The sequence below is a fragment of the Lissotriton helveticus genome, chromosome 6 (assembly GCF_964261635.1).
Source record: "Lissotriton helveticus chromosome 6, aLisHel1.1, whole genome shotgun sequence".
Lineage (NCBI taxonomy): Eukaryota > Metazoa > Chordata > Amphibia > Caudata > Salamandridae > Lissotriton > Lissotriton helveticus.
Window position 1 is genome coordinate 1331058948 of NC_136067.1, and position 17426 is coordinate 1331076373.

The following is a 17426-nucleotide window of genomic DNA, read 5'->3' on the forward strand; positions in this document are numbered from 1 at the left end:
GATCTACTGCGGAGCAGGATTTGTGAGTTCAGGCGTGTAGTGAAAATTAAATTAAATGGTGGTGAACGGGTTAAAAATGTCTTAGTGTATCCAAAAATGATTTATTATTTGATCACTTGGGACATATACTTAAAATTAAGTGTAGGAAAGATAGTCCACAATTAATTGTGTGGTTATTTCCAAAACGTTAATTTTCAGTCAACATGTTTCTGCCTTTGAAACGGTGTGAGTTTACCAGGCATTCGTCAGGACTATATAAGTGTACTAAACCCTGGCGGTATGGACACGCTAAGGCCCACCCTTACCTAGGGATGTGAAAGTGAAAAGAAAGGTGAAAAAAGTGCAAAAAGGAAGAGAAAATGTCTTCCTAGAAACTCCTGGTTTAGGAGGCTTTCTACGGTAGGTTTTTGCACTTTTATGGTGTAATAGGGGTACACCATGGGTCACGGGAGGGGGGTGGTAGCGTAATTGGCTCGACGCTAGGCACCCTCAGTCTACTTGCGATACCCTCTGACCGGACCCTGACATAAAAGTTATCTTGGTGTCCGCCTTTATCGCTCACCCACCGACATCTACGAGGGCAATCATTGCAAAGTTCTCACCAGCATCCGCGCCTCGCTGGGCTTTTGGAAAAATCTCCCACTAGCCCCTATTGGTCAAGTAGTTCTGGCAAAAATGATCATCGTCCCCCGACTACTGTATTACTTCACCAATCTCCCGGTCGTACCACCCGGTCGTTTCTTCCGCGAGCTGGACACGCTCCTCCGCACACTCGTGTGTGGGAACGGTCGGCACAGAATAGCCCTCACCAAACTCCAGCTAGCCACCACGCAGGGGGGGGTCTGGGCGCTCCCGCCTAAGAGTCATAATTCCTCCCAGCGCAGCTCCAATGGCTCTCGTACTGGACAGCGGGCAGACACTCTGGGGAGACCCACACTACACACGCCCCTATCCCCATACCAGAGCTCCGTTGGCTGTTGCTCCCTGGCACCAAACCCCCGCCTGACCTACCCCCTGCAAGTATCAGTGGCCCGCCAGTGTATGCAACGGATTCACCGTATGGCTGCGAAGACCCCGTGCTATTCCCTCCGGCTGCCACTAGTAGGGTGGCCACGCGGGTCCACATATTTCACGAGCGCCATGTTGCGGGCGTGGACGGAATCTGAGGGCACAGATCGGAGGCACTATTTGCGGAGGGCCAGCTTCGCCCTTAAGACCAACTCATGGAGGACCACGGCCTTCCCCCTGGGCAGTTTCTGACGCATCGCCAACCCATCAACTGCTATCGTCCGCACTGTGACCTTGCGACCAGCGAGCCCGCGACACCCCCTGTAGTCCACACCATTCTTTACATGGGCAGCAGCAGACACTTAGTAACTTGGCTGTATAAGTCGATCAGAGAATTAACTAACAAGCCCCTGCTCACCCTGAGGGCTAATTGGGAGGACGAGTTTGGGCTACAACTACACGACCGGGAGTGGGACAGAGCGCTAGAATTCCCTAATAAGGTGTCGAGGAACGCACAATTCAAAAATATACAGTACTACATATTACACAGGGCCTACCAGACCCCGGCGCGGCTTCAGCGGTTCTACCCCGACATGCAGTTCTTATGCCCCAGATGCCACACCCCTGACGCACACTTCCAACACATTTTCTGGAGCTGCCCGACCCTTCAGACCTACTGGTCAGCCATACTCGACTCCATTAGCACTCTCACAGGCCTTGCAGGGCTCCATTCCTGGGAGGCAGTCGCGTTGGGGATCAGGCCAAAGACACACAAGGTGCAGGTTCGATACGCTGCTCTGTCCCTGCTTTTAGCAAAAAGGAACATAGCCATGCAATGGCGAGCGGTCACCGGTCCCTCGTTCGAGACCTGGGTGGGAGCAGTGAAAAAATGGGCGGCGGCGGAGGAGGACGCCCTGCGGCAGGAGGAAGCGAAGGGACAGCGCAAACACCCTATCTCCCTTGAATGGGCCACACTGTCTCACCAGTTTATGTTAGCCCACAAGCGCGATACCCCGAGTACTTCTCAGTGTGTCGCCACCCCCCGACAGCACCAACGCCTCACCAGGGTGTCCATAACTTGCCCTCTTCCACCTCTCCAGCTCCCCCTCCTCCCCTTTCACCTCCCCCCCCCCGTGCTCCCCCTCACCGATTTCTAGCAGATGTGCCCTGAACGCTATGTCTGGATCTGCTCCTCCTACTCGGTCTTCACCCCACCACCTCCCTCCTCCCCCCCTGGTTTTCTTTCCCTCCCGGGTTACTTCCCCTCTTTTCCCTCGCAGTTTCACTGCTTTCACCACCAGTCCTCTTCCTCTTACACACGGTTCCCCGCCCCTCTTCCCCTAGTTACCCTCAAGCTCACGCTGCGTCAATCACTAGCGGATCCATGCCCTTCATTCGCGCATTATATGACTATCAAATACATTCTGCCGACATGTTTGTATCATTGTAACACCGCTGATCGCAATGTGATGTACCGTGAACGCTTTATGGTAAAAAGTTAATAAATACTTTTTTTTTTTAAAACAAACAAGCCTGACTAGTTCTAAAGGGGTTGGCAAATGTATGACACGGCGAGGATGCACAACCACACCCTATCTTACACCCCATTTGCTCAGAAGTATCTGTCACAGCAGCAGGCAGGATTCTGCATCCGGGCCGTTGCTATCTCCATCTTCATGCTTGGAGATTGAGCGGCAACATTTAAACAGATGAGTGAGCTTTAAGCACTCTCTGTAAACCTGACGTACACCACCTTTTTCCTAGATAAACTGATTCTGTGTACGCAAGCATCCTTCTTACAAAAAGTTGTGATTCCATTCCACGTTGGTCAAACCATCACCCTGCTGGCGTTCTGTGCTTCGCGTCCCCCCTATAAGGCAGAGGAGAGACTCCATTGCTTGGATCCCAAGAAAGTGCTGAGCTTTTATGTAGATCGTACCAAATAAAACTGGATAGACAATCAGCTCTTCGTGAGGTTCAGTGGAGCACAGGTGTGCTGAAAAGACCCATCTTCCTTTGGATCGTGCTCTCCAGTAAGATCTGCTATGCATTGCCCAAAAAGCAGCCTCCCGAAGAACTGCATATTAATTCAACCAGGGCCAAATCTGCTTCCACTACGTTAGCACAGAGAATCCCTGTGTTATGTATTTGCCAGGCAGCTACACGGGTGTATTTCTATATGTACACAACACTTTTTCTGGACAGTCGGATCTGCCAAGAAAGTCATTTTTCCGCTGCGTTCTCAGGCATTTCTGGATGAGTCCATTCACAGACTCGCCTCCAGTTAGGTACTGCTGTGGTTTCTATTTAAAAGGTGAAAAATATGCGGCTAGAAGTCTATCAGAAGAACAAGTTGCTTAACTTTGATAATGCTCTATCTGAAAGAGACAATTAGTTATGGATTCCTCACCTTAGAATTACCCCCAGGCGTCAGACTGGATCCAGAGATTTTTTTCCTCAGCAGTACCCCTACTCCTCGATAGGTGGCATCGGTCGACTCCGTGTTCGTCGTTGGCGTCGAGGTTGCCGGAATGATGTTGCGGTATCTACTTTGACACCGCCTTTGCACGCTGACGTCAGTTCTTTCTTTTTCCGCACCAGCCAGCTCAGATCTGGAGAGAGTGGTACCTCGAGTCAGTTTTTGCGACTTTTGTCAACATCTTCTTTTTTAGTCGGTCGACTCCTGGTGCACGGAGGGATGCCACGACGGACTAGCTTCAAGGCTTGCGACGCCCGTTGAAAATTGATGTCGGTTACGGACCCGCACTTTGTGTGCCTTTGGTGCTTGGAGCGCGACCACGACCCAAAGTCATGCTCGGGCTGCCGGGCTATGAACCCGAAGTCTTTGTGGGAGCTGTCCAGAAAGCTTCTCAAGGCCCGAAGTTCGCTTCGTTCTGTTTGAGGTCCCAGTCGAGAGGTCACAGGCCCAGTCGCGGAGCCACCACTCGTCATCGAAGTCTTCGTCTTCGGGTAAGTCGGAGCACAAGAAGAAGGCAAAGAAACATCGTCACTCTTCGCATTCTCCCCGTCCGTTGGCCGACGCAGGAAGCTGAAGGTAGCCGTCCGGCTTCACCTGTGAAGCGTGTTGGTTCGACTATGGCCTATCCGGGGGCCGGGAGTGACCCCTGCCCAACTCCGCAACTTTTATGAAGCCTTTCATTCCATCTTTGGGCAGCCTGACTCCGCCGTCGCGCCCTCAGGCCCCGCGGGCTCGGTTGGGGGCTCTAGGCCTTTGATGCCGGCGGCTTCGGCTCCAGTGCCGCAGGGCCCCGAAGGATCTAGGCATGGATCCGAATCGGTGCCGGTAGACCTCGTGAACCGGACTGGAGAGAGGAGTTGGGTGATGCCAGTGGTCTGGACACCTCCCCAGACCCTGACATGCTTTCTTCCCCTACCGTGACTACTGAAGCGGGTGCATTTTACACAGTGGTGTTGCGTAGGCTGACCGAGGCCTTGAACCTCGAGCTTCCTACGGTGGCAGTCAGGACTGTCCTCGTGACTGAGGTGCTTCAGGCGGCAGCAGCCTCTTCAGAGCCCCTGCTGCCGTTCAATGAGGCCCTCATGGACATCCTTTTGGGTACTTGGTCCAAGACCAACACAGGGGCTCCTGTGGATAGGATGATTGGCCGTCGCCACCGCCCGGCCCCAGGCAACCCCATTTTCCTCTTTCACCACCCCACCCCAGAGAGCTTGGTAGTCCAAGCCTCGACTTCCAAGGGCGCATTCCCTAACGCACCACCTGATAGGGAATCCAAGAAGCTGGACCACCTTGTTTTCTCACTCCAGCTTGGGACTGTGGTTGATGAACACCGCATGCCTCTTGGGCCGTTACTCTCATTTGGTGTGGGACACAGTTGCACAGGTGCTGCCACAGTGCCCAGAGGAGACCTGGGCCGTGCTCTCCCGTGCAGTTGCCTATGGGAGAGAAGCAGTGAAGTTCGCCTTCCGATGTGGACTGGTCTCCGCCAACTTACTAGGCAGGACAATTTCCACGCCGGTAGCTCTTAGACGCTACGCCTGGTGCGGTCTACTGGCTTTTCGAGTGATGTCCAAGCTACGATTTTGAACATTCCCTTTCATGGCCGTCGCTTGTTTGGTGACTAGGCGGACAACGCGTTTGAGCGTTTTAAGGACTTCAAGGCAAAGGCCAGGTCTTTGGGCCTCGCATCCACCTCACGCCCAGCGCACGCTCACGCCCACGCTCACGCCCCCTTTAGTGGCTACGGAAGGGGTGCCCCTCCACGTTCCGCCTCTGCGGTCTGGGGGCCAGCAGGCGGGCCAGTCCACCAGAGCCCCCTCTGCAGCAGCCTCCAAGCCCTCCAAATCCACCCTTTAAGGGCCACCTTTTGTCAGTGGGTGGCCGGATTCGCCATCACCTCCCCCACTGGCTCAACATCTCGTCAGACAGGTGGTTTTTGCAGATAGTCCAAAGGGGCTACTCCCTCCCCTTCGAAACTACCCGTCCATCCATGCCACCTCAGACCCATCGTATGTCGGAGGATCACTTGGCCCTTCTCCAACAGGAGGTTACGGCTCCCTTGGCCAAGGGAGCCATCAAGCGGGTTCCTGCCTCAGAAGTAGGTTGTGGTTGTTAGTCCCACTACTTTCTGGTGCCCAAGAAGGACAGGGGTATGCGACCCATCTTGGATCTCCGGAACGTCAGCCGCTTCATCCAGAAGGAAAAGTTCAAAATGTTGACCCTGGCTCAAGTCCTGTCTGCTCTAGACCCTGGAGACTGGATCGTAGCGTTATACTTGCAGGACGCTTATTTTGACATCCCCTTCCTGCCGGCCCATCGGTGTTACCTATGGTTCACGGTAGGGCACAAGCACTTTGTTTACTGTGCTCCACTTCGGCCTTACCAGCGCCCCTCGGGTGTTCACGAAAGTGATGACGGTGGTCGCAGCTCATCTGCGCAGATCAGGGGTTCCAGTCTTTCCCTATCTCGACGACTGGCTGTTGAAGGCAGGCTCACCACAGGCTGTCGTCTCCCACCTCCAGTCTACGTCTGACCTCTTGCATTCGCTGGGGTTTACCATCAATGTGCCAAAGACACACCTGATTCCCTCTCAGAATCTCCTTTTTATCGGAGCGGTTCTGGACACAGCGCTGTTTCGGGCTTATCCTCCTGAGCAGCGAGTCCGGGATATTCGTACTATGAATCCTATCTTTCAGCCTCTATCCCGGGTTTTCGATCAGAATGAATAAAGACTTGAAACCTGAGTAGTGCAGGTGTTCACGGACAATACCACCGTCATGTGGTACTGCAACAAACAGGGCAGGGTGGGGTTGTGGACCCTTTGTCAAGAGGCTCTCCACCTTTGGACATGTCTGGAACATCAGGGCATATCTCTGGTGGTTCAACACCTTTCAGGTTTTCTGAACGCCAGGGTGGACAAGCGCAGCCACAGGTGCATGATTGATCATTAATGGCATCTTCACTTGGAGGTGGTGCAAGGTCTCTTTCAGCAGCGGGGAGAGCAATGGTTAGATCTATTCGCCACCGAAGAGAACGCACAATGTCAGCTGTTCTGCGCATTGGTATTTCCAAGGTGGCATTCGCTAGGCAACGCTTTCCGTTGCGAGTGTAGTTGCGGTCTTCTATACGCATTTCTGCCTATACCACTTCTGCCCAGAGTACTGAAGAAGATCAAGCGCAACCGGGGCAAAGTCATTCTAGTGGCCCTGGATTGGGCACCAAGAGTCTGGTATCTCGAGCTATTATACATGGCCATCAATCTTCCGATGAGACTGCCTCTTCGGGAGGAACTTCTGTCGCAGCAGGGGACCCGAATCTGTCCATCCTTCACCTCCTTACTCGTAGATTTAGTGGCTACAGTTGACAGCTTTTTACCTTTGTCCCGAAGTCTGGAATGTAATCTTGGCAGGCAGGAGTCCTTCCACCAAAACGGTATACTTCTGTACATGGAACAAGTTTGTGGCATGGTGCGCACCAAAGTCTTTGGATCCCCTTTCTGCCCCCTTTCAGAGGTTTCTCCTCTTCATTCTTTCTTTGGCCCAGTAGGGCTCTGCTCTGGCCACTCTCAAAGGCTATCTTTCGGCCATTTCGACCTTCCTTCGGCTGCCTGACCAGCCTTCTCTTTTCAAGTCCCCTATTGTAAATCAGTTCCTTAAGGGCATTACTCGCTTGTTTCCTCCATCTCCCTTTGTGATGCCCCAGTGAGTGGGACTTGAACCTGGTTCTCACTTATCTTATGTGCGCTCTTAATCGAGCCGCTACATAACTGTCGTCTCAGACTCCTGACCCTTAACCTCATTTCTGGTTGCCATCACCTCTGCTCGCAGGGTGAGTGACCTACAAGCCCTTTCTTATAAGCCTCCTTTCATGGCTGTTCATCCAGACAAAGTTGTCCTCCGCACTAGGCCTTCTTTCCTTCCCTAAGTGGTTACCTCTTTCCATATAGGTCAGACCATCACTTTGCCCACCATCTTTCTGCCTGCGCATCCTTCTAAAGAGGAAGAGAGGCTCCACCCTCTGGATCAAAAAAGTGCGCTTTCGTTCTATCTGGATCGCACAAAACAATTGCTGGTGAATGACCAGCTCTTTGTTGGTTATGTGGGTGCCAAGAATGGTCGGGCCGTGCAAAAATTAACCATCTCCCGATGGCTCATTCTTTGCATCAAAATCTGCTATTCCTTAGCGAAAAAGGAACCTCCAGTAGGGTTGCTTGCCTTTCCACCAGGCCGACGGCAGCCACTACTGCTTTGGGACGTGGAGTCCCCATTCTTGACATCTGCCAGGCAGCTACGTGGGCTTCACTGCATACATTTACCAAACACTACTGCCTGGAAAATCTGAAAGACTTGTTAGTGATCGATTCCTTACCTTAGAATATCCCCAGGCGTCAGACTGGATTCGGGAGGTTTTGCATAGCAGTACCCCTGCGCAGCAGTAGGTGGCGTCCTGCGGCTCCGCGTCTGTCACTGGCGTCGTCAGCGCCGAAATGACGTCACGGAGAGTACTTAGGCGCCACCCATGCGCGCTGACGTCAGTTCTTTCTTTTTCCGCGCCAGCAAGCGCAGATCCGGATTGAGCACGTACCTCAGTCAATTTTTTACTACTCTTTCGGGACATTTGTCTCCCCTTTTTTCCTACTGGTCCACGTAGGGATGCCCTGCTTTAAATCTTGTGGGTTGTGCCACCGTAACATGTCAGTGGCGGACCCCCACACTGTTTATCTCTACTGCCGGGAGACCGACCAGTCCTCCCCTCCAGCCATGCCACCCCGGTACCACTGCATGTTGGGGGATCATTTGGCTCTTCTTCGTCAGGAAGTCGCAGCCCTCCTGGCCAAGGGGGCCATCGAGTGCGTTCCCGGTCCGGAAGTAGGGAGTGATTGTTATTCGCACTACTTTCTGGTCTCCAAGAAGGACCAGGGAGGCCTTCTCCCCATCTTGGACCTCCGGGACGTCAATCGCTTCCTCCAGAAGGAGAAGTTCAAGATGCAGACTCTGGCTCAGGTCCTGGCTGCCCTGGACCCTGGAGACTGGATGGTAGTGTTGAACTTGCAGGAAGGTTATTTTCACATCCCTGTCCTGCCGGCCCATTGGCGCTACCTGCGGTTCACGGTAGGCCAGGAGCATTTTCACTTTGCGGTGCTCCGCTTCGTCCTTACCAGTGCCCCTCGGGTGTTCACGAAGGTGATGGCGGTGGTCGCGGCTCATCTGTGCAGGTCAGGGGTGTCAGTCTTCCCCTACTGCGACGACTGGCTTTTGAAGGCGGGCTCGCCCAAGGCAGTCATCAACCACCTCCAGACTACAGCCTCTTCCTCCTTTTGTTGGGGTTCTCCGTCAATGTGCCGAAGTTGCACCGGAGTCCCTCTCAGAAGCTCCCCTTCATCGGAGCGGTTCTGGATTCAACACTGTTTTGGGTTTATCCTCCCGAGCCGCGAGTCTGGGATATTCAGGCTATGATTCCGATCTTTCAGCCTCTGTCCTGGGTTTCAGTCAGGATGACCCTCCGGCTTCTGGACCTGATGGCCTCCTGCATCCTGCTGGTAACTCATGCCAGAATGCATATACGGGCTCTGCAATGGGACCAGAAGTTCCAGTGGGTGCAGCATCAGGGCAACCTATCCGATCATGTCCAGATCTCGGAGGGCGCTGCACGACAGATGCAGTGGTGGCTCACAAATCACGATTGGGTCAGTGGCAGATCCCTCTCCCTACCCCAACCGGAGCACACTGTGGTGACGGATGCGTCCCTCCTGGGATGGGGAGGCCACTTGAGAGAGGCGGAGATCAGAGGCCACTGGTCTCCAGCGGAGTCTGGGCTCCATATCAACCTTCTGGAGCTGCGTGCAATCGGACTTGCACTGAAGGCATTCCTTCCCTCTGTCCGGGGAAGTTTAGTGCAGGTGTTCACGGACAACACCACCGCCATGTGGTATTGCAACAAACAGGGCGGGGTGGGGTCCTGGACCTTATGTCAAGAGGCTCTGTGCCTCTGGACATGGCTGGAACATCAAGGCATTACCTTGGTGGTTCAACACCTGGCAGGTTCTCTGGACGCCAGGGCGGACAAACTCAGCCGCCGGTGCATGATGGATCACGAATGGCGTCTGCACTTGGATGTGGCGCAAGGTCTCTGTCTGCAGTGGGAAGAGCCTTGGTTAGATCTATTCGTCACCGAAGAGAACGCGCAATGTCATCAGTTCTGCACGTTGAAATTTCCAAGGCGGCACTCGCTCGGCGACGCTTTTTGTTGTGTGTGGAGCTGCTCTCTGTTGTACGTCTTTCCACCTATATCACTTCTGACCAGAGTGCTGAAGAAGATCAGGCGCGACTGGGCCCCCAAGTTATTCATGTTGCTCCGGACTGGGCTCTTAGAGTATGGTATCTCGAGCTACTCAGTTTGAGCATCGATCCCCGATCCGTCTGCCTCTTCGGGAGGATCTTCTGTAGCAGCAGCATGGGACGGTCCTCCACCCGAACCTGTCCAGCCTCCACCTCCGTGCCTGAAAATTGAGCGGCGACATTTGACGCCTTTTGACCTTACTCCCGAAGTCTGTGATGTTATTCTTGCGGCCAGGCGGGCCTCCACTTGAACTGTATACGCCTGCAAGTGGAACACATTTGTGGCATGGTGCACAGCAAAGGCTGTGGATCCCCTTTCTGCCCCTCTTTCTGAGGTTTTTCTGTTCCTTCTCTCCTTTGCCCACAAGGGTTCTGCTCTGGGCACTATAAAAAGGTTATCTTTCGGCCATCTCTGCCTTTCTACGGCTTCCAAATCAGCCTTCTCTTTTTAAGTCCCCGGTTGTTAACTGTTTCCTTAAAGGCATTACGCATACATTTCCACCCGTGCCCTTCATGATGCCTCTGTGGGACTTAAATCTTGTCTTGGTTTTTCTGATGTGCGCTTCCTTTGAGCCCCTTCATAACTGTCCCTTAAGTCTTCTCACTCTAAAGACGGCTTTCCTGGTAGTTATCACCTCGGCCAGAAGAATGAGTGAGCTCCAGGCTCTTTCTTCCAAACCTCCTTTCCTGTCTGTTCATCCGGAGAAGGTGGTTTTAAGGACCCGTCCTTCTTTCTTGCCAAAGGTTGTCACGTCCTTCCACATCACTTTGCCCACCTTCTTTCCGCCTCCGCATCCTTCCAAGGAAGAGGAGAGGCTCCACCGTCCGGACCCAAAACGTGCGCTCGCATTCTATCTACAGCGTACACAGCAGTTCCGGGTGGATGATCAACTCTTTGTTGGCTATGTGGGTGCCAAAAAAGGTTGGCCCTTGCACAAACGGACCATCTCCCTGTGGGTCGTTCTGTGCATCAAAGCATGTTACTCTTTGGCCAAGAAGGAGCCTCCTGTGGGGCTGCGTGCCCATTCGACCAGGGCAACTGCAGCGACTACTGCCTTGGGACGAAGCGTTCCCTTGCAGGACATTTGTCAGGCAGCTACGTGGGCCTCGCTGCACACGTTTACAAAGCACTACTGCCTTGACAGTCAGGTCCAGAGAGACAGCTTCTTTGGCGGTTCTGTACTCCGTGACTTTCTGGTGTAATCCTGTTCGCAGACCCACCTCTGGGCTTGGTATTGCTTGGGTGTCTGTTCTAAGGTAAGGAATCTATCACTTACGTATCTCTTTTAGATGCACAAGTTACTACTTGTGTAACGATATATCTGTAAGAGACATTAGTTAGTGATAGATTCCTTACCGCCCCACCCATCCTCCCCGTTATGTGGACCGATTACTAGGGTTAAGGTTATCCCTTTCAGGGCCCTAGTTTTATGCACCAATGGTCAGTATCTTGCATGGCTCTGTGTTCCTGGCGTGGAAAGTCGTGTACAGTACTGACGTCAGCGCGCATGGGTGGTGCCTAAGTACTCTCCGTGACGTCATCTCGGTACTGACGACGCCAGTGACGGACTCGGAGCCGCAGGACGCCACCTACTGATGCGCAGGGGTACTGCTAAGCAAAACTTTCCAGATCCAGTCTGACGCCTGGGAATATTCTAAGGTAAGAAATTATCACTAACTAATGTCTCTTACAGATATATTGTTACACAAGTAGTAACTTGTGCGCCAAGTCCGGAGAGACAGCTTCTTCAACTGTTCAGTTCTTCCAGACTTTCTGATTTGAACTTGGTTCACAGACCCAGCACCGGGGTTGGTATTGTGTGGGTATCTATTCTAAGGTGAGGAATCCATAACTAATTGTCTCTTTCAGATGAACTAGTTACTTACCTTCTGTAATGATATATCTGTAAGAGACATACATTAGATATGTATTCCTCACCGCCCCACCCATCCTCCCCGTTTTGCGAACTGACTTCTAGGGTAAGGGATTCCCTTTTTAGGGCCCTGGATTTTGTGCACCAGTGGTCAGTTTCTGGCATGGCTCTGCGATTCTGGCGTGGAATGTCTTTTAAAGAACTGACTTCAGCGCGAGGGCGGCGTCTACGTAGATACTGCAACGTCACTCCAGGGACCACAATGCCAACGACTAACGTGGAGTCGACCGATGCTACCTATTGATGCTCAGGGGTACTGCTGAGGAAATAAAATTCCGGATCCAGTCTGACACATGGGGGTAATTCTAAGGTGAGGAATCCATAACTAATCTATGTCTATTACAGATATATCGTTACCAAAGGTAAGTAACTTTTTCTTCTGGTAGAGACTCTTTCCAGTTGCAGATTTGTCACTCACCCACTGATCCTCGCCATTCTGTGTCTGGACTGTATCCCTTAAGAAAATCCCAAACCTCGGAATATGGTCACTTGTCAGCCAGTTTGCTTTTGGGGCTCTCTGTCTCTGGGTGTGGATAGCCTCAAAGCGAATGACATCAGTGGAAAGTAACTGACTTCAGTGCACAGGAGTGGTGCCTATATTACCTCCGCTAGTCATTTCTGGAGCAGATCGGCATCAGTGTAGAGCCACAGTACCCCACCTACCGGCGTACCATGGTACTGCCAAAAAGGTTCCAGATTAAGGGCCTGATTTAGATGTCGGTAGACAGGTTATTCCTTCACAACGGTGACGGATATCCTGTCCGCCGAAATCGAAATGCCATTAGTACCTATGGGATTTATATTTTGGCAGACAGGATATCCGTCAAAGTTGTGACGGAGTAACCAGTCTTCCGAAATCTAAATCAGGCGCTAGGTCTGACACCTGGCGAATTTTCAAATGGTGAGGGATTTTCTGCTAGATAGTCTCTACCAAAAAGAGCATTAGCAAAGGTAACTAACTTATTTCGGAAAGGGTTCCTTCTTTCTGCTTATTCACTGACTGTGAGTCGCATCTCTGTGGATTATTCCTTTCTGAGAATGGGTGGAAATTACAAACATACTGTGAGAAAGTGCCATCTTTCTTGCATTGGTATGCCCCCACTTTTTGCTGAACTGCTGATGTGCTTTGACTGAGTGTGCCCTGGGCTCCTGCCAACCAGGTACCCAGGGCCTGTGTTCCTTCCCTAAAGCTATATTGAAACAAAACCCAATTGGCCTCTCTGGCCACCTATCAGCCCCTAGTAAATGGTACCCTTGGTACTCAGGGCATGGTGACCAGAGAAGACCCCTAAGGGCTGCATCACTTATTGTGCCACCCTTAGGGGCCCTGTACCCTGACACCCACACACTGCCTTTGCAGACTGTGACTCAGTACAGAACTAAACAGAGAGTCGCCATGGCCCACATCCCTGTGTGCCATGCCCACAAACCCCACTGCCCTGGCATACATCAGTCACCCCTCTAGCTGGGTGCCCTATGCCAGTGGTTTGGGCACATGAGCCCTGTGCCCCTACAGTACCCAGGGCCATTCCTGGGCACTGTAAGTGCAGTGCTGCCATTTAAGAGTATATGGTGCTGGGAGGTCGTCATTACGAACTCCACAGCACCATGATGGCTTCACTGAAGACTGGGAAGTTTGGTATCAAATTGCTCAGCACATTAAACCTGCACTGATGCCAGTGTGAGGTTTAATGTAAAATGCCCCAGAGGGCATCTTAGAGATGCCCCCTGAAACCTAAACCTACAATCCACATCTTGACTGGGAGGCTGCCTCGGCTACCACACATCAGACATGTTGCTGGACCCCTGGGTGGAGAGCCCCCCGCTCTCCTGGGCCTGCAACAACGCACATCCTGGGCGAGGTGCTAGGTCTCCTTCCCCAGGATGGGCAGGGGGAAGCTTCAAACGCATTTCGCCTCTGTGAGCTTTTCCAGACAATTAGCTGTACCCAGCCACTGGCCCCCACCAGTCCTGACCCCCACTCTGGTGGGAAGACTGGCGGGAAACCCTACGTCAGGAAGAGGGGGGGTGCCAGCCTGTGCCAACCCCACCCCCCAGGTGGGGGAGACAAGGTGAAGCACGACTCCGGACTCCGACCATCTTGAAGAGGGGGAGCCCTGCCCAATCACAGCTATGTTCCTGCCTCCCTCCCACCAGAGAGGAGCAGGTTAGGGGGTGTACCCACCCCAGGACAGGGACCTATTGGTCCCTGCCCTTACCCTACCTGTAACGCCCCTAAATTCAGTATTTAGAGGCTCCCTTAACCTTCCTTCCTTAGATCCCGAAAAAAAAAGAAGAAAAAAGATCAAGAAGAAGAAGACCTGCTGTGCAGCTGCTAACAACAGGACGACACCCACTGACTTGGCCCCAGCCCTAACGGCCTGTCGATCCTGGAACCTGCTTAATCCTGGTGACTCCTGCGGACAGCAACCTTGGGACACCCGGAGGACCTGCCTGCCTTGACCCTCTTAAAGACTGGGACTCCCATAAGCAGAGGCTCTGCTTCAACAACCAACCCCTGGTGCCACCCAGGAAGCTCAAGACCTGCCCACTCTGCACCCACAGAGCCCGGCCCGTACCCAAGTGATCCAAGACCACAAGGACGTCCCCCCGGCCACTGGGACCCGAAGTCCAGTGCCCAAAGACCCTCCACGATGAACCAGATGACGCCTGCAGCCTCAAGAACCAGAGACCCCCACCACAACCGCGACCAGCCGAGGGTAAGATTCCCGACACCAAAAGACACCCTTGCACCCGGCTCCCTGTGCCTGCCTTTGGGGTACCTACCTCTTCTCCAAGATCCCAACTTACCTCTCGAAGTGGTGGTCGCACCTGAAGAATCACCGTCCCGAGTCTGCAGCCTTTGTTTCCTTTTTACTTTTCCCATTGAATAACATTGAGCACCCAACGGCTCAAAAGCACCCTGCACCTAGCCGCCCGAGTGCCGCTGGCTGTGCAACCTTTGTCCTATCCTACTTCCCTCTTTGCCCTGAGCAAGTGACCAAGAGCCCAGCTCCCACAGCCCCGTGGCCTGCTAGCCAGCAGCCACCAACCGGAGGCCCCCTGCCCCTCAGTGGATAACATTGGGCCTAACTACCTCTGCACCTGGCTGCCCCTGTGCCGTTGAGAGTAAACCAACTGTACCTACCTGACCCTGGGGGACCCCTGAGTCTATGCCCAGAACCCTAATTTCACCAGTCGAGTACTCACCTCGAAACCAGTAACTCACTTACCTGCAATTGGATAACATTGACTGGTTTGACTCGAAAAATCTTCTAAGTGTGAAGTTCTGAAAACTTAAAATATTCCCATAAAATCAACCGAATTCCGAAATACTCGCCTGTGATCAGGAGAGAAGCCAGTACTGCATCTTGTAGCCCAGTACTGAACCGCAAAAGTAATCCTAGCCGGGTTTAATAGTAACTTGAATTTTCTCCATAGGAATCCATTGTGTGTTTTTCTGTGAAATTTCTTCTAAGTGTCTACTTTTGAAAGCTTGAAATATTCTTTAAAAATCATACCAGATACTGAAAAGTAATTACTTACCAGTTTTAAGTTGAGACCCCAGTGCTGGACCTAGGCGCCCAGTACTGGATTACAAAAGTAACAAGATCGTTCTTTAACTGCAACCTGAATTTTCTCTGATTGGATAACATTGCGAGATTTCCATTGAAAAGTTTCTAAGTGTGATCTTTTAAAATAGCTTTTTATTCCTTAAAAATCACTGCAATAACTAAAACGTTTTTACTAAACTGTTTGCAGCTTAGATCCCGGGACTGAATCTAGGATCCAGTCCTGAAACTACCAGAGTAATCTGCGAAGTAATCAGCTGTATTTATTTAGGAAAACCCATTGAGCTCAATCCTAAATTGTGTTCAGAATTGTGTTGCCTACTGCAACCCCTGTACCTATTGTGTTTACAAAGTTTATTGCCTTTCTGCAAAGTACTCATCTGAGACCTCTCATATTGAGAACAGTATATTTTGATACCTGTTTCTAAAAATAAAACAACTATATCTTTGATATAAAAACAATTGGCCTGAAGTTCAGTCTTTGAGTGTGTTAAATCCTTTGCTGACTGAGTGTGTACAACAAATGCTTTACTCTGTCCTCTGGTACTGCCATACTGCTCGACCAAGCTACCACTTTAGAGAGTAAGGTCAGACCTGACTTTAACCTCTGTTATACCTCTGGGGATTGTGGACTCTATACACACTGTACCTTACTTTGGTCCAGTACATTTAGAGCCACTTTCTCACACATACATAATTGAAAATTTTAATTTAACTGTATTATCAAAGTTACGCTTTGTAGTAGAATTTCTGGGGAGAGAATGTGGCCTTACGGCTAGGGCGGTTGACCTCAGAGCTGGGAAACCGGGATCGAGTCTCGACAGGGATGCTCAACATTCTCTGATTCTAGGCAAATCACTTAATCTCCCACAAAAAAATGACTGTTTGTCTGTAACGTAACTGGTGCTCATGTAAAGCACTCTGATACCTTCAGGTCTAGTTTGCGCTTTATAAAACTAAAAAAAAAAAAAAAAAACTTCTGAGGGAGAAACTGAAATTGATTTAACTGTTGTTTGAATGTAGGAGCAAAAATGTAGTTGCATTTAATTTTTCAATTCCACAGTCTGTCGGGGTAGTACTTTTTATGATTGAAACATGAGTATCTTGTACAATTTAAAGAAATAGTATTAGTGCAAATAATGTATGAATATATTTGCATTGGTATTGTATTTACATTGTTACCTAATAATGATATGGTCAAGTACATTTCAAAGCAGTTCTGTGTGGCTCCTAATGTGGTTTATCAAAATGTCTTCCTTGAAGTGTGATATCCAAGCTTTTTTTAACTCGTTTAAAGTTCCTTCATTTTGTTAGTTTGATTTTCATTATCTATATTTTTCATTTGTGCATTTCAGGTGTTATTGTTTTTCATGATTTTCTTTTTCATCGTCATATTTCTTGTTGATGTTCTAGGAAGTTTGCGGTATCAGCTAAAATTCCTGAAACTAAATGGTGTCAAAAGTGCTGTGTTGGTAAGTTTTGCTGAATGTTTCATATCTTTAAGAATATATTTTATTTGTTGAGAGGATTTAAATTTAGGATTCATGAACTATTTCATGCATGAATGTGCAAGCATAAAACTCAAAAACAGTGCACTGGGCATTTGGTGGCACACATATAACAAAGGTGATTGTATGGCACCCAAAATACACTTTTTCAAGTAAGGCAAAGAAAGAGAGAACAAGGAAAACAGTACAGCGAATGAGTCCAACTAGAAGCAATAAGCCTTAACTTAATATTGAAGTACTATTGTGAAACTATTGGCATTATTTCATACAAAATACCACTCTTATTTCAGGGGAAGCAAATTAGTTTCCCAGTCCAGAAACACTGTCCAGACCATCATCAAAATCATAGTCAGTAACGTTTGAAATAGTCTCTGATGCATCTTGCATACCATATATCAGTGGTTCTCATAGTGAGGTGCAGTCTAAAATCTTTATAAGCTCTGCACTAATAATGGGGGCAGAATCTTCTGGGGGCATTCGCATACCATATACATATATCAGAAACATACGTGCACCCCCCATAACTATGACAGCTATCCATTTTGTAGTGGTCTCTTGCGGAAGTAGATTACTGGTTAGCAGAAGCA

General features: G+C 50.6%; 1 protein-coding gene across 7 annotated transcripts in view; it reads left to right on the forward strand.

Annotated features, from left to right (window-relative positions):
* MAP4K3 (mitogen-activated protein kinase kinase kinase kinase 3) overlaps positions 1 to 17426 on the forward strand; it is a 1422157-nt gene that overhangs the window by 919314 nt on the left and 485417 nt on the right. For all 7 annotated transcript variants that reach the window (XM_078649063.1, XM_078649064.1, XM_078649058.1 and 4 more), the window contains one exon: positions 16745 to 16803. In XM_078649063.1, coding sequence (XP_078505189.1) covers positions 16745 to 16803 — 59 coding nt within the window. The remainder of the gene's footprint in view (positions 1 to 16744; positions 16804 to 17426) is intronic.